This window comes from Mustela putorius, unplaced genomic scaffold (assembly GCF_011764305.1).
Source record: "Mustela putorius furo isolate JIRA1106 unplaced genomic scaffold, ASM1176430v1.1 tig00000107_pilon_pilon_pilon, whole genome shotgun sequence".
Lineage (NCBI taxonomy): Eukaryota > Metazoa > Chordata > Mammalia > Carnivora > Mustelidae > Mustela > Mustela putorius.
In genome coordinates this window covers 5,502,932-5,530,549 of record NW_025421284.1, presented here as the reverse complement: position 1 = coordinate 5,530,549, position 27,618 = coordinate 5,502,932, and the positions used below count along the sequence as shown (strand labels likewise).

At 51.8% G+C, this 27,618-nt stretch overlaps 1 protein-coding gene across 3 annotated transcripts in view; it reads left to right on the top strand.

The window, feature by feature from the left end:
- The window catches only part of LOC123394794 (uncharacterized protein KIAA1755 homolog), a 31,621-nt gene that overhangs the window by 607 nt on the left and 3,396 nt on the right, over positions 1-27,618 (top strand). For 2 of the 3 annotated variants that reach the window (XM_045089493.1, XM_045089491.1), the window contains exons 2-3: positions 277-337; positions 18,767-18,964. In XM_045089493.1, the coding sequence (XP_044945428.1) occupies positions 299-337; positions 18,767-18,964 (237 nt within the window). In that variant the 5' untranslated portion in view covers positions 277-298. Of the gene's footprint in view, positions 1-2; positions 338-18,766; positions 18,965-27,618 lie in introns of those variants that run through there. The other variant, XM_045089489.1, reaches the window with a different exon arrangement.

Sequence of the window (27,618 nt, the reverse complement as noted above, 5' to 3'; positions counted from 1 at the left end):
GAGCGGCGCCCCTTCCCCGCAGTCTCCCCAGACCCTCCGCCCCACGCCCAGTGGAGGGGGTCTGCCCTGCCCCGAGAGCTCTGCGGGGGGAGGGGGGAGGGGGTCTGCCCTGCGGGGAGCGCTCTGCGGGGGGAGGGGCCCTCCACGGAAGAGGGGCGTTTTCCGGGGCAGGAGGTCCGCCCCGCCGGGGAGGGTCCCGGGCCGCCTACGGGTCCCGCTCGCGCCGGGAGCGGGGCGCGCGGGACAGTGGCCTTTATGGGAACGTTTTCCTCCAAGGTCGGACAAAGGCGGCGCCACCATGGCTCGCAGCGCGGCCGACAAAGTCTCCGGGACCGAGGTAGGGTCTGGCGGATGGGGACGGGGGCCGGGGGGGTGGGCACCGAGGTGGGGTCCGGCGGGTGGGGACCGGGGGGTGGGGCACCTGGGGGGGGGGGGGCGGGTGGGGACGGGGGGGGGGGCGGGGTGGGGTCCGGCGGGTGGGGACTGGGGGGGGGGGGCGCGCCGAGGTGGGGTCCGGCGGGTGGGACGGGGGGGGGGCACCGAGGGGCCGCCGCGGCGCAGCGGGAGGGAGCTTGGGCTTTCCAGGCGCTTAGAGACCGTTTAGCACACTCTGGCGTCCACTTCGGGAGTCCTCCGGAGGAAATGGGGTTTCCAGACCGATTTGCGTTGCTGGGGTCGGAAGGGACTGAGGGGGGTGGAGTGCGGAACTCAAGCACTTGTGGAGGCTTCGCGCGGTTCTCCGGTTACTCATTAGCTAGGAAGCGGGAGGACCCCGTCCCCCCGGCGCTCCCAAGACAAAGAGCTTGTACTCGCGGTTCTCCACAAAGATGGACTTTTATGTTGGAATCGCCTGATTTCAACCGGGGGCGTCGCCCGGGGAAGCGAGATCGTCCTTCCCGGTATGGAACAGGGGGCCAGACCCAGGGGCCCGGACGCGGCTTTGTGTCCCTGCGTGCGGAGTGCGCCAGCGCCGGGTTTGCCCCCGCTCTCCCCGGGAAGCAGGATTGCAGACGGTTCGGGGTGGTAATGACCCTCCACGCCTGTTACCAACAGCGCTTCTACTTAAAAAGTGTAGCTGGTACTTTCAGGTGTCTAATTAAAAATTAAAACATATAATTAAGAAATTAAGTTAAATGTAGTTAAATGTAGCTGAAACTCTGCGTAATGAGTAGCTTAGGAATCTGCTCCGACATTAGCGGACCTTTAGGCAGGGCTGTGGGTGCTCAGAGGAGACTGGGCTTGGCAGGTCAGGAGAGATTTCCCAGGGGCCCTCCTGAGGTCAGCTTCCCGTTTCCCTGAACCTGCTTCGGATTCACAGGGTTTCCGAGTGAGGAGGACCTGAACCGTCACTCAGCTCTCAGTGAAAGCGCACTCGGGTTCTGAGGCGTTAAACAGCAGCACCAGGTTTCCGTTCCTGGCAGAGTCGTGTCTGCACTGGCGGTGCTGGGCGTCCGACACCCAGGTAGCAATACCACTCCTGACTCTGAGTTTTGATCTCACTGTGCTCTGGGGGACAAGTGGGCGGTCCAGGTAGGCCTGGAGAGGACAGCCCTGAGCTTCCCAGTGGGCCGGTGGGCCTGGGTCCCTGCTGACCTGTGACAAGCAGGACAGGCCTCCCGGTTTTATCCCCATCAGGCGGGCCTGGTCTGAAATGCCCTCTGTGGATCGTGGGCCTGTGTGTCTGTAACATCCTTGGGTGGTCTCCCGGGCGTACTGTATTTCTTGTTAAACAGCCCAAAAAGGCCAGACTAAGGGAATAAAGCCGGCCCTGAATTTGTCCTGAGGCTCTCTGAGACGTGTGAGCAAACACAGGAATCGTCTAAGCAAACACAGGAAACCCCAAAGCCCCAGATCTCAGCATTTTTGGTGAGAATAATTTAAGCCCAGTTCACACACCAGCACCTCCCTCCTTCCAAACAGAGCTAATGTGCGCTCTCTCTCTCTCTCTCTCTCTTTCTCGGTGTTTGAACTGAAAACCTGCTCTTACCTGTTGTGCAGCCAAGGGGCAGCCCTGAAGCAGTGGTTTCCTCTCCACACACCTGTGTCCTGAAGCAGTGAGCCCCTGTTCGGGATATGCCCCCCTGCCCCGTGGGCTCTGGGCTTCCTCCCCTCTGCTGTCGCTCCAGCCCTGTCAGGGCCCCCCACTCGGCAGGTGTGCTCCCTGATCAACCAGCAGAGAAGAGTGGCCTGGGGAGAGGGTTGGTCCAGCTGAAGAGCCCAGCACACTTCTGAGGGGGTAGGGAATGAAGAGGAGGAGGCTGGGGTGATGGCGGTGGGGGACAGACAGGTGGGCTGAGCGGGGCCAAGCCCTGTCCTACACACGTGGATCCCAGCGTGTCTTGAGAACCTGCGGTCCTGAGAGCAGAAGGCGTCCTGCCATTGCCACCCACCCTGCGGCGGGGGAAGGGGCTCCGGACCCTGACCTGGTGCCTGGAGAATGGGCCTGGGATCTTGGAGATCGGATGTGCAAACACCCACCCTCTCTCGCTGTTGCCCTTTGGGTTTGTAGTTCCGCCTCTCTGAGCTCCAGTCTGTTCCTCACCGGGGTTAGGGTCAGGCCCACCCACCTCAGAGCACCCTCTGGGTTCACTTTAAAGACGAAGTGTAGCTGCTTCTTGAGAGGTAATTCCCATCATTCCCAAATTGAAGGCTTCTTCTGCCCCGAGAACCGGGGTGCTCTTCCTGGTGTTTCTAGGCACCCCAGCTCAAGCCTGGGCCCAAGTCCTCAGCTCTCAGAGACTGTCTGACCTTACAGAATTTTCCCCAGTATGGAGAAAATCAGATTCTGCAAAAGATACTTTATGGCAGATTTCTCTTATGGGACATTTCTAAGACCTGAGACAGGGATTGAAATTTAATATGGACAGCAGTTTGGGACATGTATTAATTTTAAGTTGTTCAGGTCAGCAAGGTAGCAAGTATGTGTACTTCCCCCAAAGAAATATCACCTGTCTGCGGCTCGCAAACCCAGAGGCCCCCCGCCCTGGTAGGCATCGCCCTTGGAAAGCTCCCCCGGTCATCCTGTCTGTACCCAGTCCACAGCCACACACACCCCACCCCCACCCCGAGCCCCTTTCCTGCTTGGCCTCGCCTTCGGAGGGCTTCCGTGAGTCTGAGCTGACCTCTTCGTGTGCCTGGTCTTTGTGGACTGTCTCCCCCGACAGTAATGGCTTTGCTTTTTCTCCCTGGAACTCTGGTGCTTATCACACTGCATCACACAAAGTAGGTGCTCAACAGGGACTTGTCACGCGCTGGTCACCCTCCTCCTCTTCTAAAGCCCACTTTTCCTCCCTGCCCAGCCCCAACCGTCTGTGGGCCTCACAGACGTCCTGCGCGTCCTGTGGGATGCCCGTGTACTGCTTCCCACCCGACCCAAGCTAACATCACCGCCTGCGGCTTGTAAGACTAAAAACGACATCCTCTGAAAGAAGCAGCTGGATTACAGCTGAGTCTGGGAAACCTTGTTTGTATAAGGAAACCGTCCAAGCAGGTCTGAAACGGCTGTAGAGGGAAGCTTGATATGACCCCGGGGGAGGTGCTGCATGTGCTCTGTGTGTGCTTTGGGGTGGGGATGACAGTGCGCAGAGTAGAAGCGAAGAAAGGCCTGAAGTCATTGTCAGTGGATGGAAAGGACAGGCAGAAGGAAGGCCCGTCCCTTCACTGTCAAGTGGAGGAATCATGGTTTGGTGGGTGGCTCTGACCCAGGCCGTGCATTTGCCTGCGGAGTGGAGGGCCTAGAATGACTCTGGGATCCCTTCGGCTCTTTCTCTTGCCAGGATGAGACATAGGGCAGTGTGGCACCGTGGCCGAGGGCTCTGTGGTTGGGAGGCATGCTGCGCAGCCCGGGCCCCAACCCTGGTTTCCCCACTGACTGAGTGGGCAGACGAGCCCCTCCACCATGCCCTCTTTAGGGTGGGGATGATAATAGTATGATCATGTTCTTAAAACAGTGTCTAATATGGGCACCTGGGTGGCTCACTCGCTGAAGCGTCTGCCTTTGGCTCAGGTCATGATCTCAGGGTCCTGGGATGGAGCCCCACATCAGGCTCCCTGCTCAACAGGGAGTCAGCTTCCCCCTCTGCCTCTGCCCCTCCCCCCACACACCCCACTGTACGCTTGCTCTCTCTCAAGTAAACAAAGTCTTAAAAAAAAAAGTTTCTGGTATATAGTAAGGGCTCAATAAATGTTAGCTATCATTCTGTGATTCAATGACAGGAAGAAAGATTTTCCTACAAGTAAGAGATAGAAAGGATTGAGTTTTAGGGTTTCTTTCTAATCATTTAAGGAAAAACGTCCAATAAAGTTATCTTCAGGGTATTTTGGCACTCAAAGACATCACCGGGAAGAGGAATTACAATTATAATATGTACTATTTTACCAGTACAATTGTGGATTTTCTTTTATTTCTTTTCAAAGATTTATTTATTTATTTGACAGACAGAGATCACAAGTAGACAGAGAGACAGACAGAGAGAGAGGGGGAACAGGCTCCCCGCTGAGCAGAGAGCCCGATCTCAGGACCCTGAGATCATGACCTGAGCTGAAGGCAGAGGCCTTAACCCATTGAGCCACCCAGGCAACCCCTGTGGCTTTTCTTAAAGAAATGGTTTTTATACCAAATCAATAGGCCATGAACTCAACTTGAGTTCAAGGATCCCATAGCTTTCCTTATGGATTATTCAGAGATGAAAGAAAATGTCATTGGGATTCAGCCACACTGGGTAACAGAGTGAGCATTTAGTTCTCACACTAATACTTGTGTGTCTAAAGACTGACCTCCTGAGATCCCGACCCAGAGGATCTCAGTGACCAGTGATATGGGGAGAATGTAACCTCCTCTCAAAGCACAATGTTTAAGTAGGAAAGCGTATGGAAGAGTTGGTAGGGCTAGGGCAACAGGAATGTATGAGGAAATCAGATACTAGCACAGTTTCTGAAAAGTTCTGGAACTAACTTTTAAGATTTATTCTCTTTTTTGGAGAGAGAAAGAACACAAGAGCACAAGCAGAGGGAGGGACAGAGGGAGAGAATCTCCGGCAGACTCCACCTGGGGCATGGAGCCTGACACAGGACTCGGCTCCAACCCACAACCCCAAGACCATGACCAAAGCTGAAACCAAAAGTCAATGCTCAACCATCTGTGCCACCCAGGCGCCCCTGGAACTAATTTTTTAAAATAATATTCTGAGGTGAGATCCACAATCAGTAAACAGCTTCAGAGCAAACAATGAAGTGGCGTTTCCCAATGTTGCAGAAACAATGTTGCTATATATTCTGGATATCAGATACATGATTTGCAGATATTTTGTTCCATCTGTTGGTTGTCCTTTTACTTTCTTTCTAGTGTCCTTTGATGCACAAAATTTTAATTTTTGATGAAGTCAAACATATATTTTTTCTTCTGTTGCTCATGCTCATATCTAAGTTCAGATCTAAGAAATCACTGCCATCTGCAAGCTCATGAAGATTTAACTCTATGTTTTCTACTAGGAGTTTTATTATTTTAGTGCTTTAGCTCATTGATCCATTGTAGTTCATTTTTGTGTATGGTGTGAGATAGGGAGCAAAAACCTTTATTTTTTTGTATGGGGATATCCACTTTTTCCAACACCATTTGTTGAAGAAATCACTTTTTCCTTATTGACTAGTCTTGGAACCTGGGTTGGAAGCCAATTGGCTGTGGTTGTATAGGTTTATTTCCAGATCTTCAGTCCTTGTCTGTTAGTCTGTATGTCTGTCTTTCTACCAGAATCACACTGTTTCGATTACTGTAGCTTTGTAGTGGGTTTTGAAATCAGGGAGTTTGAGCCCTCCGACTTTGTTCTTGTTCCGGATTGCTCTGGCCACCCAGGGCCCCCTGCGATTTCATATGAGGGTTGTCTCTTCCATTTCGGGGAGGGGGGAGGCCTTGATAATTTGGGGAGAGATTGCACTGAATTCGTAGATGGTTTTAGAATAGTATTGACATATTTTTAATATTAGGTCTTCCGATCTGTAAACCTGAGATGTTTTTCCACTTATTAACGTGTCTTTAATTTGTCCCAGCACTGTTTTGTAGTTTTCAGTGTTCAAGTCTTTCACTCCCTTGGTTAAATGAATCCTAACACTCAACCACTGTTATTCAACGTAGTACTAAAAGTCTTAGCCACAGCACTCAGAGAACATAAAGAAATAAAAGTCTTCCAAATTGGTAAGGAATATGAAAAACTCTCATTATTTGCTCACTTGATATTATATGTAGAAACTCTAAAGACTCCACCAAAAAATGACTATAGCCGATAAATGAATTCAGTAAAGTCACAGGACACGAAAGCAAGGTACAGAAATCTGTTGCATTTCTATACACTAATACTGAAGCAGCAAAAAGTGAAATTAAGAAAACAATTCCATTTACAGTTGCACCAAAATTAATAAAATACCTAGGAATAAAGTTAACCAAAGAGGTAAAAAACCTGTACTCTGGAAACTATAAAACACAGATGAAAGGAATTGAAGACAACAGGAAAAAATAGAAAGACATTCTATGCTCATGGATCAGAAAAACAAATACTGTGCAATGTCTTTACTAGCCAAAACAATCTACAGATTGAATGCAATCCCTATCGAAACATGAACAGCATTTTTCACAGAACTAGAACAAACAGCCCTAAATTTGTATGGAACCACAAAGACCCTGAATAGCCAAGGCAACGTTGGAAAAAGAAAAACAAATCTGGAGATATCACAATTCTGGATTTCAAGCTATATTACAAAGTTGTAATAATTAAAGCTGAATAGTACTGGCATAAAAACAGACACATAGGTCAGTGGAATGGAACGGAAAACCCCAGAGATAAGCCCACAATTATATGGTCAACTAATCTTCAACAAAGGAGGAATGAATACACAATGGAAAAAAGACAGTTTCTTCAACAACTGGCGTTGGGAGAACTGGATGGCAGCTTGCAGAAGAATCAACAGGACCACCTTCTGTCACCACACACAAACAGAAACTCAAAATGGGTTAAAGTCTACATGTGAGACCTGAAACCATAGAAGTCCTAGAAGAGAGCACGGGCAGTAATGTCTCTGACACTGGCCTTAGCAACATTATTCTAGATCTGTCTCCTGAGGCAAGGGAAACAAAACCAAAAATAAACTATTGGAATTACCTCAAAATAAGAAGTTTCTGCACAGAGGAAGAAATAGCAAAACTGAAAGGCAAGCAACTGAATGGAAGAAGATACTTGCAAATGTTATATCCAATAAAGGACTAGTATCCAAAATATAGAAAGAACTTATACAACTCAACACCCAAAAACAAAACAAAAAAACAAGTACTCTGATGACAGTGGGCTGAACAGATATTTCTCTGAAGAAGACATCCAGATGCCAACAGACACATGAAAAGATGCTCAGTATCACTTCTCATCAGGGAAATGCAGATCAAAACCACAGTGAGATGCCACCTCACACTTGTCAGAATGGCTAAAATCAATAACATAAGAAACAAGTGTTGGCAAGGATGCAGAGAAAGAGGAACCCTCTTGCACTATTGGTAGGAATGCAAACTGGTGTGGCCACTGTGGAAAACCATATGGAGGTTCCCCTAATCAAAAACAGAGCTAACCTGGGGCACCCGGGTGGCTCAGTCATTAAGCATCTGCCTTCAGCTCAGGTCATGATCCCAGGGTCCCGGGATGGAGCCCCGCATCAAGCTGTCTGCTGGGCAGGACACCTGCTTCTCCCTCTCCCACACCCCTGCTTGTATTCCCTCTCTTGCTGTGTCTCTCTCTGTTGAAAAAACAGATTAAATCTTTAAAAAAAAAAGTTTTAAATGAAATAAGAATAGAGCTACCCTACAGTCCAGTAAGTGCAGTATTTGGTATTTACCTCCCCAAAATGAAAACATTGATTCAAAGGGATACGTGCACCCCAGTGTTTGTTGCCCCATCGTTTAAAGTCGCCAGACTGTGGGAGCAGCCCACGCGTCCATCCGCTCAGGAATGGCTACAAAAGTCCTGCATTTACAATGACATGGAGGGAGCTAGAGAGAATAATGCTAAGTGGATTAAGTCAGTCAGAGAAAGACAAAAACCAGGTGATCTCACTCGTGTGGAATTTAAGGAAAAAAACAAATGAGCAAAGGAAAAAAGAGCGAAGGAAGACACTCAGCTGGAGAGAGCAAAGTGATGGTTACCAGAGGGGCGGTGGGTGCAGAGGTGAGGCAGGCAGGGACTAGGGGCTGAAGAACACACATCGTGAAGAAAAATAATAGTAAAATGAAACGAAAACAATGTATCCGACGTACTTTATTTCTTTGGAATGCTATTATGCTATTTTTGATTATGTTACTATTTGTTCCCTTTTGGGATTGCTCATTGCTAAGATACAGAAAGGCAACTGATTTTTATCTGCTGCTCTTGTGCCCTGCAACATTGCTGAACCCGTTTATCAGCTCTAGGTAGCTTTTTCATTGATAAATAGAGATCATTTTACTTCTTTATTCCTAATTTGCATTCCTTTAATTTCTTTTTCTTGCCTAACTGCTCTGGCTACAACTTCCAGGGCAGTGTCATATAGCAGTGGGGAAGGGGATATCCTTGCCTTGATTTTGATCTTAAGGGAAAAGTTTTTAGTCTTTCATCATTGCGTCTGAGTTTAGCTATGGGTTTTTATAAGTGCCTTTGATCATGTTGAGAAAGGTCCTCTCGAATCTCCGTTTTCTGGATGTTTTGGTCATGAAAGTGTATTGTCCAGTGTTTTTTCTGTATCATTTGAGATAATCATGGGCCTTTTCCTTTGTTTTATTAATGTGGTGTTGTATAATGATTAATTGTTGAACCACCCTTGCATTCCTGCGATGAATTCCGCTTGGTCATGGTGAATTATCCTTTGAATACTGCCATGAGATTTGGTTTCCGAGGATTTTTTTGAGGTTTTAGAATGAGTTTTATAACTCTGCTTTCAAACGTCGTTATACTGTGTAAAAATACATGTTAAGAACATAAGTTTTGAAATGAAAGGAAACAGTTTGTATCAAAGGCAAAAATACAAATTCGTAGGAAATCAGAAATTTAAAGCTAATTTTTATGACTTCAGAATGTAACAGGCCAGAGAAAGGTCAGTGGAAGGTCTGTGTGAGGTTAACCCACGTACGGTGTTGCCGTGGTGCCGACGCTAGAGCCCGCCTGTCAGTGTCCATCACACTGTGCTTGCTGGCTGTATACTTAAGCACTCAAGAGGTGCTGTCTTCCCCTCCTGTAATGTCGTTCCCCCTCAGCATTACGGTTTTCTTGTCTTACAGCCTGTGCCGGGCTGGCAGCCAGGACACCAATCTTTTTACCTGTCACAGTGCCTAGAACACAGTAGGTTTTTGGATGAGTGCTTTTTGGTGCTTGGTGTGGAAGACCAGTGGGTGCCTCTGTGCACAGCTTCTAACGAGAAGGAACACACCTCCCCTAGGGAGGAGACAGCAGAAACAAGGGATCGATTCATCAGCACCGCTGGCTGGCCCTATCATATTGTCCAGTTGGAACACTTTGAGGGAGAAAAGAGAGGTAATGCCAGGACCACAGGTGAAAACTCCATTGTCTGGGAAGCCCTGGTCAGGATCACCAGCCAAACGTGGCCATCACTGCCTCCTGGAAACTGTAGTTTAGACGACAGGGTTAGGTCTCCACTGGGAATGGAGGAGACAGGGTGCTCTGATTCCCACTGGGGGGACTTTCGAGCCAGACTGGGTGGGCATGCTACACAGTGCCCTGTGAAGCCCAGCAGGGCCACGGAGCGCCAACCCACTTTCTAGGGCTTTGCCTGGTCCAGGCGCCTGTGCACTGAGCTGGGCCTTAACCACGGGGCGTCACAGCGCTTGTCAGTGGGTTCCCAGTGCTCCTCCTTCCCTCGTTCTGCATTCGTGCTTTGTGCTCCAAGGTCCCTTCGTCTGGATTCCCAGGAGTCAGTGAGCCGCCCGCTGGGCCCATCTGAGTGTGGTGTGGGCTCCGGCCTCCTCCTCAGACCCAAGATCCACTAGTGTCTTGTCTAGTGCACCTTTCTCGGCCACTCTCTTGGGCCCACCACAGGGACCTGCTCACATCATGCAGAGCTGTACACGCTGGCTTGCCTGTGCCTCGGGCCACTGTGCTTTGTGGGACCAGCTCAGCCGGGACTTTCTGAGGCCGGAGACTGTGAAAAGCACAATGAGGCACTCCAAGCATATTTGTCACAGCTTTCTCGTTAGAATAACTCTTTTGTTGTTCTTATCATGTACACAGAGTTTGCATTTTCCCCTAAAATACCTTAAATTGTGCTTAACCAAACTGCCTTCCTGCACTCCAGCACAGCCCCATCAGTGTCCCTCCAGAGCCTTTCCTGCCAGAGCTCCTGCAAACCTGAAGGCCCTGCCCTCAGCCTCCCATGCACCCCCACCATCACCTAACGGAGGCTGGCGCGAAATGTGCCTTCCCAGACTTGCACAGCTCAAGTTAGGGGGTTCCCTGGTGGTGTATCAGGCTATTAAATGCAGAAAAGTGTAACAAGAACTAGAAATGATTGCTTTTACATGTTCTAAGCACTTAACCACGGGGAGACATTCATAACCTCTCCCCAGCCCCCCAACACAGAGACGCTGGGGGCCACCCTCCGTCACAGGCCTTGACTGCGGGCCCCGAAGCACACATGGAATAATGCTATTCCTGAGCAAAACCGTGGGCAGTTAGCTGGAACCTGAGTGTTGAATCAGAAAATGCTGGTGTCAGCGGACCCTTCACCCAGAAACATAGCTGTGCCAGAGCCGGGGTCTGTGCGTCTCGGGGACAGCGCGCAGGGAAGGGGCTGTCTCGGCCCACCCTCACACCCCTCGGCTGCTTTGCAGGGCTTCCTTCCTCGAGGGAGGGGTCAGCAGACAGTAGGCCTAGAGGCTTTGAAGGACCATCCGGTTTCAGTCGATACTTTCGTGGCACGAAAGCTGCCACAGGCAACTCAGAGAACGGGGGTGGTTGTGGTCCAGTGAAACTTTATTTATGGCACTGAAACGTGAATTTCATTTAATTCCGCATGTCTGACCCAGAGCTCCTCTTCTGTGTTTTTCTCCAACCACTGGGGTCATGGTTTGTGGTCGCCTGGTACCGCGTGGAGACGAGGAGGGACAGAGGAGCTGGGGCGACACCAGCATGCCTGCACACCGCCAGGTGAAACCCAGGGGGTTCCCTCTTGGTGCTTTGAGGCTGAAGAGGCAGCTTGTACCAGGAACACCCAGTGGAAGATCCTGGGTGTGTCTGGTGGAGGGAGAGCCACCAGAAGATAAAACCCCATCAGCTCTAGGCCGGTTCTGAGCTCAGACCCCCACAGATTGGCCAGAACGGCTGGTGACGCGAGCGCACGGGCTGGGGGGTTGTGCCTGTCGCAGGGGTCACGCAGGCACACGCAGCGTAGACCGTGCGGTGCCGTCTCCGTCACCACCACTGTGACCGCAGTCACCACCGCGGTGGCTGTTGTGGCCTCAGGGGCACAGGGCGGGCAGCGATCGATGTCCGGGCCCTGCTGAAAAACGGCCCGGCCGGCGTTCAGCCCCAGCCACCGGGGGCCACGACGGCCCTGGTCCTGAGGCAAACTCGGTCTCCTCCCGTCGAGAGGAAGGCGCCTTGATGTTCGTGTTGTCTCTGCCGCTCGGGGAGGATTGGGTTTAGACACACTGGAGAAGTTATGTTTTCGCACAGGGTTGGTTTTCTTGTGATTGTTTCTCGCGAGGCCCAGACAGAACACCAGGAACACAGCGGGAGGATGAGGTCCTGCCGGAAGACGGTCCCGCGGACCAAGGGACTGGAGCTCCTGAGGTGGGCGCGTTCCCGCCCGAGGGCTGAAGGGCCCCTGCAGGCCCGCAGAAGAGGCCCGCAGGCCCTGCGGACACGCGCTGGCCGTGGGCCCGGGTCCCCTCCTGGGGTCCCTCCGCGCCGTCCTCACAGCCCCTGAGAGCCCCTCCCGCGTGAGGCCTGAGGAGACGGTGGCCCGAGGAGCGGGAGGCCTGGGCCCACCTGGCGAGCGCAGCCGCCCCTGCTGGGCGCTCAGTGGGCAGTGGCAGGAGGGAGGCTCTAGGCTCTCCCCTCAGAGCAGCCTTTCCCGGCGCACCTGCCAGTTCCCAGCCAGCAGGTTCTGGCACCCGCCGCGTTAGCCTGGGCAGCTGGGACGGGCAGGAAGAGCCCAGAATCCGTTTTGAGAGGACGTGCGTGGAGCGTGCGCTGCCCGGGAAGGTCTGGCTTCCGAGGGGCGTCCGCGGGGGAGGAAAGGAGGGAAAGCGGCTCGGTCCCCTCCTAAGTCGGGGAAGCTGTGCCGGCAGCGACCCCAGCGGGGCTCTGAGCACCGAGCTCCAGCGGAGCCGTCCCCGCGCGCCGCCTGCGGAGACGGGGCTGGGCCCGGTGCTCCGCGCCCTTCAGGGATTTCCACTGCCACGAGCGCTCGCACCCGCAGGCCCCTGGGGCGCGAACGGCAGCTTCAGAACAGAAGTCGGGAAACTGTGCACTTCACGGTTCTTCGGTACCTTGTGTGTCACTTCAAAGAAAACCTTTACAGGGTTGTGTTTGCAGCAGCCCGAGAGACGGCTGACGTTGAGATGCACCACACGCATGCCCCACTCCACAGCCGCAGAGATGGAGCCCCAGGTTTCCGCTCCATCCGCGCCGGTGGGGCCGGGTCTCCCCGGGAGGCCTCGGAGAACGGGCTCCTGCTCAGGGGACACAGCTGTCTGCAGGCAGCTCCGACCCTCCAAGCACCTTACAGGCTGTCTGTCAGGGGCGCCTGGAGAGAGGCCGTAGCCCATGCCCCAGAGTGTGTGCTGTGGCTGCCGTGGGCAGGCTTGGGGGGCAGGGACCCTGAGTCGGGGCAACCCTGGGTCCGTGTGTCAGTCAGGTTGTGCAGGTCATGCCGCATAAACAGCGGCCCGCCACGTCTCAGTGGTCGGCACAGTGATGACCCGCTTGTGCCACGTGCCCGTCACGGTCATCCTGTCCGTTTTACTGGGGGTTCAGGCTTGTGGAACATCTTCTGGGGGGGGGGCGCTCCCCAACTTGGGCCAGAGGGAAAGGTCGTGGGTTGGAGCACATGCTGGCTCACAGAGCCTCCGTCAGAACCCATTTCTGCCACTGCCACCGTATTTCTTTGTCACGTGGCCTGAGGCCAACGGACGGGGATGTGCCTTTCCGCTCGGGGAGGCCAGGACTCCGTGAATAGCAGCCCCATGCAAGGGTTACTCTGTTTTACGTCAACTCAGTACCCGACCGGGAAGCAGGCTGGTGTTTCCTCTGCCCAGCATCGTGGAGAACAGGTGTTCCTCACGGGGATCTTTTCCCCATAAACGAAGCATGATTTTAGAGCCCAGATGTGTGTTTTCCTGCCTCTCTCTTCTGAAGATCCTGTACACGTTTCATGGTGTGACTCGAGTCCATGAGTGCACTCGGGCGGACCACATGGTGCACAGGCCAGAGGCAGACCCCAGTGCTGGAGACACACTGCAGAGGGCAGCGACGTGCCAAGTGAGCAGTTCTAAGCTGAAAGAAGGCTCATGGGGACAGGAAGGCCAAGGAGTGTGAGCTGAGCTGCAACGGCCTGGGGCTCGGAGCCTGGGGAGTGCTGGTCCAGGAGAGCAGCCCCAGCCCTCAGGGGGTGGAAGTAGCCACCTGGGCCCAGGAACGGCCCACAAGGGCTGGCCAGGGTCCCCCGCGGGGCCAGGCAGAGGTTCGCTGGAGGTGCTGACCATATGGAGGTATGTGCAGACCGGGCGAGTCGGGCTGGACGCAGGCCGGCGGGCACAGCAGCTCAGCAGAGGCTTAGGCTTTCTGGATGGGATTTCTTTGATTGAAAGGTGGTTCCTGGGTCTGTGCACACAGGAAACGGGAGATAGCCATCGGCACCCGCAGGAAGGAGACCCCGATTAACAGGGACTGAGCGGCTGTAACCAGCCACTGCTGAGAGCAAACCTCCTGGGAAGTGTGGGTTTCACACCCAGCCCCCACAAGGCTGAGAAAGCAGCTATTGATGGAAAGTGGGGCAGGGACAGACCCGACATGGGTGCCCTTCCTGTCCCGGGGCCTCAGTCTAGAGGGACTGTGGGAACAGCTCCAGTGTCCACACTGGGTGCCCACTGCCCATTGTGCATCCTGACTTTCATTGATAAAATATGGCAAAGGCCACAGTGGTGAGTATGAAGGCCGCCCTGACATTCTGGGTGGGGGGCACCCCTGCCTCCCCTCCTCCGTGGGGTCCCACCCCGGCTGCCGCGTCGGGGCATCGCTGGGGGCTGGTCGCAGAGCCGCAGGCTGAGAGGACTTCCCGGACGAGAGGAGGGGCCTGAGGACCACAGCCCCCGCCAGCCCCCCGAGCTCTGCCTCCCGGGTGACGTCCGGGCCTTTGGCTTCCTTGCAACGGCACCGGTGACCTGTCAGTCTTCAGAATGACATGGCGTGCCGGGGTCGCAGAGAAGCCCCCGGCCTGGCCAGGGGAGGGCAGAGGGGAGGGTGCTGTCTTCCCACAGCTGCTCAGTCTTCGACCCCAACTGAGGCCTCATCCCAGGACTCTGTAGTCTCGTCCTCCGACACATGACCCCCCCATCCCCGGGGTGCAGGGGCCCAGATGGAGAGGGGTCACCCACAGGGTTGTGCCGTGGGCCCTTGGGCCATTGGGAGTGATTGCAGGGAGGCGGTCTCTGGCGTGGCCGTGCTGAAGCCTTCGATGTTCCTGCAGGTTCTGCCCCTGCTGCCGCAGGAGGGGTCAGCCACCAGCTCGCGGCTGTGCGAGGGTGGGGCAAGGGTCTCGGAGTCCCGTCTGTGCACGGCCTGCTCGGGGATCTCGCCGTCTCGCAGGGTCTCATCTTGGGGTACCCCCCCGGAAGCAGGGTGGTACCTGCAGTTAGCCCGTGCACACCTTCCGGGCGGGTAGAAGGGCCCTGATCTCCAGCCCCCCACCCCCGCCAGCAGTCGCCCCAACCGTTCTGTGGCTCTGCCTCCCACCATCTTTTGGGATGTTGTACTTGAGGGAAGATGTGAGTGAGCGTGGATGGTGGGTCTTCGCCTAGGCCTCCTGTGGCCCAGCCCCTCCAGGCTGCTGGGCCCAGGGCAGGGCCCCTGCTGTTCCCTTGTCGGCATTAGCCACTCTTCTCCTTCCTTGAAACCAGAAGTCCCCCTTGCTCTGACGTGTCACATGTCACCTGTCTCCTGGGAGGAGGGAGCAGGCCGTTTCCAGCTGATGCGTGTTTTAGAAACAAGCATTCCATTGTCTTTGTCCCTGAGGCCGGCCCCCCACAGGACGGGCACAGAAGGGCCTGTGGACCCCTAGCCTCTGTCTTCTCACCTCCGGCGTGTGTGAGGCCCGGCGGGCTGCACGTAGGGCCCGCGCCGAGGCCGGGTCAGCTCCCGTGGGTGCCAGGAGGGACATGATTACTCGCGGACGGTGCAGGCGTTGTGAGAGACAAGGGTCTGGACTTCAGGATTCACCCACCTTTCAGTAGCGGTTTCCCTGGAGTTAATTGGGAAAGTAAATCCTTCACGGAAGAGAAGAGCCCTAAAACATTTCTCCGGACGGAAGAATTTCCCGCCGTTAAATGCAGACGCGGTCTTGCGGTGGCCGAGGGGCGACGCGCCGACTCAGCTCAGCCGCGCGGGCACCAGCGCTCCACACGGGACTGCGTCCCCCATCGGCCCGAGGTCCGTCTGCAGGGACCCACGTTCCAAGCCACCGGACAAGTCAGGGCCCCGCGGACAGGCGAGGGTTCCGGTTCGATGTCAGGCCGAGCCGCGCGTGAGCGCCCGTGGTTGAGACGAGAGCCCTGAATCGGGTGAGGAGGAGAACTCGGGCCTTGACCGTGGACGCGGTGATGGCGTCGCCTTTGCTCGCGTCCCTCCCGGCTCCGCGCGTCCTGATGTCGCACCTTCCGGAGAGCAGCGGCCGGGGCTGCCCACACGGACATTCTCGCTCGCGCTGTGGCCACTCCCTTCTCCCCCTGGGCAACCCGAGGCCCAGGAACTGTTTTGAGTGATTTAAAGTACTTCTCCGGGCTCACCGCCAACCGGCCCCGCACACACCTTCGGACGCCTTCACGCACCGGCATTCAACATCCTTTCTCGCTCACGCCCCTACCGTTCTTCACACGACCCTTCCCTCACACACACTTTGTGTCACACACACTTTCCCTGGCTCATGCTCTCCCTGACACACACTTTCTCACATACGCACACCTCGCCTCGCACACACACTTGCTCTCTCTCACACTTCCCTCTCCCACACGCTTTCGCTCACATGCATGCCTGCCCTCGCACGGACACCCTGCTCCGCGCACACCTTTTCCTCCCCACGCACAAGCGGTGACACGTACACATTCATCCCAGGAAACGTCAGGGAAGAAAATGTTACACGGAGCAAACGTTCAAGATGATCGAACTTTACCCTTTAAGATACCAAGATAATGTTCTCTTTTTAAGCATTTCTTCGGCAAATCTTTCTGAAATACACTATATTCTTATCTCTTTTCTTAAGCTGAACTGAATATATTCAGGTAACTTGATTTTGTCCTAATTCTGCCTCACGATCCCAGAATCAGACACATCCGCCTCCCCCTCTTGTAATTTGTGTCTCTTCAAAAGACCGAAGTGCTCAAACTGTGCGAGTGGCAGCGTTCGGCCTGCACCATGCATCTGCCGCAGCGCCGAGCCTGGGGTGGCCCTTCAAGCCGCGCCCGGCCCTGGGCACCGTCTGCGAGTCCGCTGGACCCTCTTCCCCAGAGCGAGTGCGGCAGCACGTGTGGAGGGGTTGGGGAGCTGGCGCGGCGGCCGCCCCGAGCGACAGTTCTACTCTGCGGTGCCCGGTCGCAAAGTGCCCGGAGAAGCAGGGGACGGGCCAGAGGGGCTGTGCTGACGGTGCCTAAGGGAACATCACTGTGGAAGAGGCCAGAGAACACGTCTCTCCGGCTTGCCCAAGGCTTCCTCACTTCCCTGACCTGGGAGGCGGCCCCGGGCCCGCAGACAGCGCCGCTTAGATGACTCGCACCCGGCCCAGGATCTGGGGAAGGAGCCCAGGGAGTAGGAGCTGAATGGGGGAGGTGGAAGCCAGGAGACCTGCCGGGAGACCACTGGCCCAGCTGGACGGGAGAATCAGGGCCCTCGCGTGGGTCTGGAGGAGGAGCCCGTCCAAACTGGGTGTCTGCGCCGCAGGAGGGCATCTCTCCCTGGGGGGACCCACAGTTTGCTTTTCACTTCCTCCGAAACGGGTCATTAAAGACATGCCCTGGGGCGCCTGGGTGGCTCAGTGGGTTAAGCCACTGCCTTCGGCTCGGGTCATGATCTCAGGGTCCTGGGATCGAGTCCCGCATCGGGCTCTCTGCTCAGCAGGGAGCCTGCTGCCCCCCTCCTCTGCCTGCCTCTCTGCCTGCTTGTGACCTCTCTCTGTCAGATAAATAAATAAAATCTTTAAAAAAAAAAAAAAAGACATGCCCTTTCAGGTCTGCCGGTCCCCTGTGTCAGGACTGTTTGCTCCAGACCCTCCCCTGGCTCAAGGCCTTGGCTCTTCTCCGGGGCTGGACGTCTGCTGGTGGCTCGAGTGGCGTTTGAGTGTTAGACATCAGAGCACCGTGGCATTTTCTAGACAAAATCGGTATTTAGATCATTCCTGATGAGTGAGCGGCTCTGTCTGGTGGGGAGACCCAGGCGTATGGAGGGAGGGGACAGACAGATGTGCGGAAGCCCTCGTGGGCGCGGGAGCTCCCGAGCGGGATCTGACCAACGCCTCCTGGCACTGAAAGCGCGGCCGGAGTGCCCACGGGGAGGCTCAACGCTGAGCACCCTCCCGGCCGCCGTGTGGCCCGGCCTCGCCCGCAGGACAGGACCGACGGCCGGAGGCCTCACCCACTCAGGCCCAGGGGAGTCGCTGTCTTGTTTTCAGGCTCTTTAGAAAATCACCTGTGCCCTGAGCTGTCCGGAGGAGTCTCAGATGTAACCGTTGTCCCTTTAAAAATCGATTTCACAATTTTAACCTTTTTGACTTTTAACTGTCATTGTAGCCTTGTGGGTTTTTTTCCCTAAACAAATGAACCCTGTGGTATTTCCTCAGGAAATGTTACATCTAAGAACAGCATTAAACATCTTTTATACTAAAAGCATTCTGTCTTTACATAAGATTTTGTTGCATGAAAACATGAAGAGCAAATCAGGTACCAAGGAAACTGCTTTCAGAATGACCAAATGGGTACAATTCTGTGGTTTTGATAAGCGATGCCCTAATGGTTTTAAAAAAAATTATCAATACCGTCAAAATGTCTTTGCTGTGGATGACGTTTTCTTATTAAGTCACATGTGGACCAGCTCTGTCCTTGACACGGGGCCTCCCCCATTCCCTGCAGACCCAGGAGTGCCCCCTGAGAAATCCCGCATGCTCCACGGATAACCCTAAAATACAGCACTTCGGGTGCACATTTCAGAATCTGATGGGGTGGACCTTGATTGTGCCTCCTGTGACAGCAGCAGTGCCCCCACCGACAGTGTTATGTAGGGTCCCCTCGCGGGCCGGGGGCAGATCCACAGTACGCTGCTGCTGTGCGACGACCGAAGGACCAGGAGCTTGCTCCAAGAGGAACCCCTACTATGCTGTGGGTTTGCTGGTACCTTCCTGTCCCACAGAGACTGCTAAAATATCCAGAGAGAAGACAGAGCCCGAAAAGTGGAGGCTTCCGTGGCCAGCCTGGGGGGAGTGTCCTCCGCACCCGTCTTCATCACTGTCTTAAAGTACCTGGTCCTCTCTTGCATTTCAGGGTCTGGAATCCCTTGACACCTATATCCAGAACACACTGTCTGCCCTCTACCCACCTTTTGAGGCCACGGCAGCCACGGTTCTCTGGCAGCTCTTCAGCGTGGCGGAGAGACTCCACGGTGGGGATGGGCTGCGCTGCCTCACTGACTTCCTCATCCCAGCCAAGAGGGCTCTTCAGCACCTGCAGCAGGAAGCCTGTGTGAGTACCTGCAGGGGCCCTTCAGGGGCCAGAGCCTGCGTGGGACCCTCCTCTCAGGGGACAGAGCCTGTGTGATGGTTTTCCCTGCAGAAGGAGACCTGTGAGACCGTCCCCCGCAGGTGACACCTTCCTGCCCTTGACTGTAGGGAAGAGACAGGCAACGTGTTGCTTGGTACCAGAAAATATTTAAGCTGAGCACAGGGAAGGACACCAGTGACGGAGGCAGAGAACAGGAAATTAAACCAGTAATCAAAGCAGAGATCGTTCAAGTGAGGATTTGTTGTTTTCTTTCTGAAAGGAAGTTGTGAAGTTAACCTCAGCCACTTTTCTTAGAGTTTAATTCCACAAATGGAGAGATCTGCCCAGTCCACTCCAGTTTTGAGGTCCATAAGGGTACTGGCTCGACTCTTTTCCTCTGGAGTCTGGCTCGTTTTTTCTTAGTCCCAAATGATGAGGAAGTAAGGCTCCGTGTTCCACAAACGGGCCTTCGGGCCCCCGGCGGTACAGCCCGATCCGTCCACAGGTGTCCGTTCTGGTTCCTCCAGTGAACTCTCACCGGAGTCTTTACACCCAGCCTAACACACGTCGTAGGTGCTTAGTTTTTTTCTGGGTTTTTTTCTCCTGAGTGGTTTCCCATTGTACAGACTGTACCACAATTTGTTTACCAATTCATGGATTGATAGACATTTAGGTGGCTTCTAGTTTTAGAATATTATGTATAAAATCACCATAACCCTTTGCGTACAGGAATCTGCGTGAGCTTGTCTTCTGGGGTAAATAGCAGAAAGTGTGATTGCTGGGCCACTTCGAAACTCTTTTCCAACTGGCCACACCATCGTGCACTCCCATCAGGGGCTGTGGAGAGCTTCCGGTGCGTGGCACCCTCACCCAAACCTGCTGTTGTCAGCCTCTTCAGTTCCACCCGCCCCGTCACATGTGCAGGGGTGTCCCGTGCAACGTCGTGGTATGGTCTACAACTCGGTGACAGCTGCAGACGTGACGTCTCTCTTCCTGGACTTCTTTCGTATACCCTCCTTGTGACGTGTCGATTCTAATCTTTTATCCATCTTAAACACTGGATTGTCATTTATTCTTTTTCCTCATTAAAATAACTTGATGTATTTTTTTAATATCCAATCAGATAATTCCAAATAGATAAGGTCACAAAAGCAGATTTTTGTCTGGAAGAGCCAGGACTGGGGTGAGGCATGAAACCTAAGGAGGGCGCTCACTGACAGGCGTCTGCAACATCTTCTCAGTGAGTTCTCAGAGTTCTTTACATATTTTGGATACAAGTTCTTTATCATATATATAGTTTGCAAATATTTTCTCCCAATCTGTGGCTTACCTTTAAATTTCCTTAGTATTGTTTTTGGAAGAGTCAAAGTGTTTAATGGTGATGAAGTTCTCTATTTTTTTTTGCTTTCTGTGTCCTGTCTAATAACTTTCTTTTAGGCCTAAGATCCATTTTGAGTTACTTTTTATATATGGTGTGAGGTAAGCATCAAGTTTGTTTTTGCCTATGTCTATCCTCCTGCTTCAACACCATTTGTTGAAAGGGCCATCTTTTCTCCGTTGGCACCCAGGCAACTTTGTTGAACATGAACTGTCAGTACAAGTGTGCATCTGTTCCGAGACTCTGTTCTGTTCCACTGACCTTTCCTCTTTCCTCCAGTACATGGTTTTGATTACTGACCCTTTATAGTGAGTCCTGAAATCAGCCGCTGTAAGGTCTCCAAGGCCAAAAACTTTGTTCTTCCTTTTTAAAATTGTTTAGTTATTCTAGTTTCTTTGCATATCTATATAAAATTGAGAATCAGTTGATTTATGCAAAACTTCTTAGGAGTTTTGACTAAGATTGCTTTAAAGCCATAGATTTGTTTGGAGGAAAAAGGTCTTGGGATATCTTTTTTGTTGGTTGTTTTCAAGGCAGTCTTAAAACTACTGATAGTGCGGTGAGCTGCTGGGAAGCGAGATCTTGAGCTGTGCACTGGGGTGTGCGGGTCAGTGGCTGCTGCAGTGCGCTGGGCTCCCCACACGAGCAGGGGTCCGGTACCCGCGGCACCCTTCAGACAAGCATTGCTTCATGGCACCTGTGAGACTTTCTGGTGTTGGAGTAAATGAACTGAGAAGGTAATTCATGGAACTTAAGCCTAACTATTTCCAAAGTCCTGCGCCACATACTCTGTGTTCTAAAAAGAGTCATCAAGTGCAGCGGACATAAGGGTCACTCTATGTCAAAGGAAGCGCCAGAAGTGCTCGTGTCTGGTCACAGGATGCCCCTGTGTGGTGAGTACGGAGGCCACCCGTGGGTCAGCCTTGTGGGTGCTGCCCGAACAGTCCTCCAGGAAGGAACGATCTGTGTCAGGGACATAGGTAACTCGAACCCACAAACTGAGCCCTGCCTCATAGTTATAAAGCCGTCGAACATGAGTTGTAGGAAGCCATCTTGGGAAAAATGCCAAGACCATCGCAGGCTACTTTGTGGACCTGAAGTTCAAGGGTGAAGATCTACAAAACATGGAGGATTTCGCTCAAGAAATGGAGACACAGTTTGGCTAGTGTTTTGATCATGTGCTTGTGAATGACACTTGCAAGACGCCTGTGCCCAGCTGTCCACGCCTGAGAAGACCCAGGAGCTCTCTCAGTGGGTCCAGCAACGTGGGCTTCCCCCGATACCAAGTCTTCGGGAGGCCTCCTGCTCCGTGCTGCAGCTCTGACAATATTCACTGATTACAGAGTTCTGGAAAACAGCTGCAATCTGAAACAGCCCTGTGTGCCCCGTTGTAATATGGGAAACTTTAAAAGTAGCACAGTTTATTAATTATCTCTTTTGAAATGTATACAGAGTTACCCCCTACTCTTTCAGGGAGAAAAGGAGTCCTTTACCTCCTATACCACAGTGGTAAGAGTGCAGACGGTGTTAGGCACCAAGTATGAGGACTTTCCATAGGGTTAGTAGGTCTTTGTACAGCTCAGATAAAAGAGCTTCCCTAAATTAAATAAGTAGTATTTAATTTCAAAAAAGGTGTAAGATCTTTATTAATCAATACCTTTTATTACTCCGTTGATACTGAAATAGGGCTTTGAAAAAAACTATCACTGGACTACTTTGATTTTTAAATTCTTTGGAATTTTTTAAAGGTTTTATTTATGACCTAACCTGGAGGCAGTTGCTTAACCAACTGAAACACCTGGGCGTCTTCTTAGAAAGTCTTTAACCTAGAATGACCATGGTCGAGAAATGACCAAGGATGTCCTAGATTTGTTTCTTTGTATGAAGTAGTCGATGCAGAGGATATTTTCCTTTGAGATTATGTACCTTTTGCAAATTTAAAGGGTATTGATTGATAAGAAACAGAGATCACCCACAGCACAGGGAACAAAAATGCCTGTCCCCTTTCAAAGTTGTGTTTTGAAACCTATTTTGACCTAATGTTTTGCCTTCTTTCTTCTGTTAAGTTTCTTTTTCCTTTCATTTTAATCATAAGTCATCCCCCTTCCCACTTACAAAATTGCTGATTTCTGAAAAGCCCGTATGAACAATACTACTATTTAATATAAGTGCATACTTCCAAGTACAAATAGCACAAAATGAAACTTAGTGTTATCTTCACCGTTTGTATAGTTGTAGTGCTTTTTTCTCTTTAATAAAGAAATTAAAATTTGATCCTGTGTATGACATAGGAGAAAATGAACTTATCTCAACAACTATGAATGTAAACATATTTTAGTTAATATAAATCAAGGCAGTTTTTATCTGTTCACCTGCTATTGTCGGAGTATGTAGCTTAGAGAGCAGACTAATCATATTAATTTTAAGGTAAGTTGTCATGTTAACCTAATATTCCAACAACTACCATTCTTCCTTCCCTTTATCGATATAGAGTCACTTGTTACTTTATAGTAACTTTAGAGTTACTATATAGTTACTTTATAGATATACAGTCACTTTAGAGTCACTCATTAGCTTATTTGTAACTTTCTTTCATCACAGTTTGGCTCAAAAAATGTCTGGGGAAGTTAAAAGTAGTCAGAAAGTTATAAAAGTAGAATGTTTGCATGACACAGGGAAGCAGGGCAGGGACCACAATAAGGAAAATAAAGTTAAATCTTAGAGTGCACATCTTCCAAGTACACGTGGAATGGTTTCCAAAATTGATAAAGTTCTGGTCAAATTTTACAATTCGGAGATGTACATGTACTTCAAGAGTGTATAAAACTAGAGAACATTAGAGAACTTGCACTTTTTTCTGTGCATTTACTGAAATTGACCAGAACTGGCCATTAGTCGTAGATGGCAATAAATCCAGAGGACGGCTGTGGGAAGACCGGTGCGATAAAACTGCAGATCAGTGATAACAACACCACCCTGACATTTGGAAAATTGTACGTGTACTCCTGAGTAGAGGAAGGGTCAGAGGATAACAAAGGAAATTGGCTGGTCAGCGGGTGAGCCCTGTTTCTAGGTAGGTGTAGAAGTGTGTGAGAATTTTCCTGCTGCTAAAACCAACCAGAAAAATCCTACATAAAAGAAAAGTTATCCTTTCCTTTAAAGCCATCTGACAGCTGTTGATACACAAAGACCTAACTAAATCGTGGAGAGACAATGACTTCCTAAGCTCTGCATGAGAACGCCCAGGGCCAGTTACCGAGACCACGGGGAGAGCAAAGGAAGAGCAGCCGTAACGGGGAAGGACCATCCGTGCTCAGACGGGAAGAAACCGAACGTAAGACATCTCAGTCTAGCCTCACATGTAGGTCCTCAGCCATCTGGAGTCGATGTGCGTGTATGGTGAATGGCAGTGGTCCGTTTTCCGTTTGTCCCCTTGATCTATGTATCTGCTTCTGTGCCAGAACCACACTGTTTTGGTTATGACAGCTTTGTAATAGAGCTTGAAGTCTCAACTGTATTACCTGGGCTTTGTTTTTCTTTTTCAAGGTTGCTCTGGCTATTCGGGGTCTTTGTGGTTCCACACACACTTTAGGACTGTTCCAGCCCCGTGAAAGATGCTGCTGGTGTTTTGGTAGGGACGGTGTTGAATGTGTAGGTCCCTTTGGGTAGTGTGAACATTTTACAATACTTGTTCCTCCAAACCATGAGCGTGGATGTCTCCATCTCCTTGTGTCGTCTTCCACTTCTCTTGTCAGCGTTCTGTAGTTCTTGGGGTAGAGGTCTTCCACCTCTTGGTTAGGTTCATCCCTAGATATTGTTTTTGGTGCAATTGTAAATAGAATTGTTTTCTTAACTTTCTGCTGCTTCATCATTAGTGCATATAAATGCAACAGATTTCTGTACATTGATTTCATATCCCTCACCCTCACTGAATTCATTTATCAGTTCTAGTCATCTTTTGGTGGAGTCTTTCAGGTTTTCTATATGTAGTGTCATGTCGTCTGCAGATAGTGGCAGCTTTACTTCTACCTCATGGATTTGGATGTCTTTTATTACTTTTCGTTGTCTGACTGCTGTGGCCAGGACTTCCAGTGCTACCTTGAATTACAGTGGCGAGACTGGATTTTCCCTGTCTTGTTCCTGACTTTAGGGGGAAAGCTCTCAATCTGTCACCAGTAATGTTAGCTCTGTTCCCTCTACACCTACTCCCTGGAGGGTTTTATCATGAACAGATGTTGTACTTACTCTGATGCTTCCTCTGCATCTACTGAAACGATTGTATGGTCTTATCCTTTGTCTCACTGATGCAGTGTAGCATGTTGGTTGATTTGCAAATATTGAACCACCCTTGCAACCAGGAATAGATCCACTAGATCATGGTGAAAGGTATTTTTTAATGTATTGTAGGATTTGGTTTGCTAGTGTTTTCTTGAGGATTTTTACATCCAATATCCAAGATATTGGCCTGTAGCTCTCTTTCTGTTGTGCCTTTATCTGGTTTGGGAGTCAGCATAAAGCCAGCCTCAAGCAATGAATTTGGGGATTTTCCTTCCTCTTCTCTACTTGGACTAATTTAAGAACAATAGGGATTAACGCTTCTTTAAGGGTTTGGTAGAGTTTGCCTGTGAAGCTCTCTGGCCCTAACCCTAAATGTGAGACCTGAAACTGTGAAAATCCTAGAAAAGGGCACAGGCAGTAATCTCTCTAACACAGGTTATAGGAACATTTTTCTAGGAATGTCTCCTAAGTCAAGGGAAATAAAAGCAAAAATAAACTATTGGGACTTCATCAAAATAAGAAGCTATCTGCACAGGGAAGCGAACAACCGACAAAACGAAAAGGGAACCTGCTGATGGGCAAGGGCGTTTAGGAATCATATCCATTAGGAGCTTAATAGCCAAAGGCTGACGGGAAAAGATACTCCATTACACATGGGAAGTTCGGTGGTGGTCTTACTGTCAGACAAGTCGGCTCAGAGTCTACTGGAGATACTCTCTCTCCCTCTCCCTCTGCCCCTCCCCTTGCTCATGCACAGGTACTCTCTAAATCAATCAATCGATCAATCAATCAATAAAATCTTTCTTTAAAAAAAGTAGGTGCCTGGTCATTTAAGCCTCTGGTTCTTCGTTTCACGTCAAGTCATGATCTCAAGGTTGTGAGGTCAGGCACCCCCCTTAGCACAGTCTGCGTGTCCCTTTTACCTCCCTGTGCTCACGTGCACGCACGCGCTCTCTCTCTCTCTCTCATAAATACATAAACTCTTTCAAAAATAAACTAAAAATAATTTATCATAGCTTCCAAATGAGTAAGATACCTAGGAATAAATTTAAACAAAGATATGAAAGACTTGTATCCAGACAACTGCAGAATGTTGCTGAAGGAAAATACAGGAAGGCTTGAGACATAGAAAGACCCTGTGTTCATGGGCTGGAGGGTTCAACACTGTTCAACAGCGTTAGGCAACACTGTTTGCCATCTCTCTCAAAGTCACAGCAATGTCTTTTGCAGAAATAGAAAACTCTATCCTAAAATTCCTGCGGAATCTCAAGAGAGTCCAAGTAGCCAGTGGGACAGAGAGGGAGCCCAGAAATAGACGGTTACTTACAGGGTCACATGATGTCTGTGTGGGTAGAGGATCTACGTGCTACGACTGAATGTTTGTGTCCCCCACGAAACGTGTCTGGTGAAACCTCCCTTCCACAGCGATGGCGTTACCAAGTGGGACCTCTGGGAAGCGACTCCGTCAGCCGCGTTCATGCTTGTCCAGAGAGCACCCTTGCTCCTTCTGCCGCGTGCGAGGACATGGCAAAATCTGGTCATCTTTGAACCAGGAAGCTGGCCCTGGCCAGACAACACACCTGCCAACACCTTGATCCTGGACTCCCAGGCTCCAGGACAGTGAGAAAGAAATTTCTGTTTTTAAAGTTACCCCATCTATGGTATTTTTGTTACAGCAGCTTGAACGGCCCGAGACACCCAGTTAGTGCTCGCGGGCTCGTGTCAAGATGCCGAGAACAAGAAATCCTCCTGCTACTCTCTTCCTGTGGCAGGAGGATTTGCACCTTGACCCGGCCTGTCTGCCCAGCGAAGCCAAGTGGGACAAGGGAGAGAAACAGAGCGCCAGGGACAGCTTTGGGGCCCCTACTTGGACCAGGTCTGAAGCTTCTCTCCTCCAGACTTCCCAGCAATTGGAGACAAACTCATCTTAAAACCCAGAGAGCCTTGATCCATCCGTGCACCATGCCCACGGTCACTCGTCCCTGGGCCCGCCCTCCCCGTTCCGGTCCCCTGGCACCTGGCTGAAGTCCTGCTACCTCTCACAGGCCAGGAGAGCCACGGCTCTGCTCTCCAGCTCCCGCCCCTGACCGAGCCTGTGCAGAATCTCTGTGCTCTGCGACCCCGCAGTAGTCGGCGCTCACCACTCATCAGCCTGCACTGGGACTGTCGGGGTGGCTGTGCTCAGCAGTCCTGGACAGGGGTAAAAACCACAGGCTCTGGGGGAGGACGATGCAGGGTTTCAAGTTCTATGAGACCCAGAGCAGCCATCTCTCTGATGCTTGATTTTGTTCGTCTGTGCAGACGCATATCGGCAGGCAGCTTATGGTCACTCCGACCCACATCTCTTGCTGCCTCCCACGGCAGAGACCTCCACCTTCCCAGCATGCCCTGTAACCGGGGGCGGTCACTGGCTCCCTTATTGCCAGCGACAGATAAGGAGATGTCTGCTGGGCTGAGATGCTTATGAAAGCGTGTCCCCTCGAAAGGAAGCACACATGAAGCCACTTCGCCCTGCTCGGGTACAGTGACCAGCACCAGGATGAAACACGGGTACACAGCGGCTCTGAAACGAGAGCACCTGGTTCTTGAAGGGGTCGCTGAGCCTCTGCTGAGCCTCTGCTGAGCCTCTGCTCCGGCCGTGGGACCTGTCTCCTTCCCGTTTCGCTGGGCGGGTTCATCCTCTCCATCGCTGTCACCAGGCATCTTGTGACCTGAGGCCCAGAGGATCTCGTGGGGTCAGGTTCGATGCCATGATGCGTGCGGCGTGCTGGTGGAAAATGGTCACGTTGTCCCAGTCAGCTGCTCAAGGCCATGGCACGGCATCTGCATCCCACGGCGGGGACTGACAGTGCCAGCAACAGACACTGGGCACCCTGCCGCCTAATGGAACCTCTGCTGCCGGGGCTGAAGCTCCACTCCGGCGTGGTCGCAGCGGGCAAGGAGCAGAGCCAAGCGGCCTGGCGGCACCACCCCCACCACA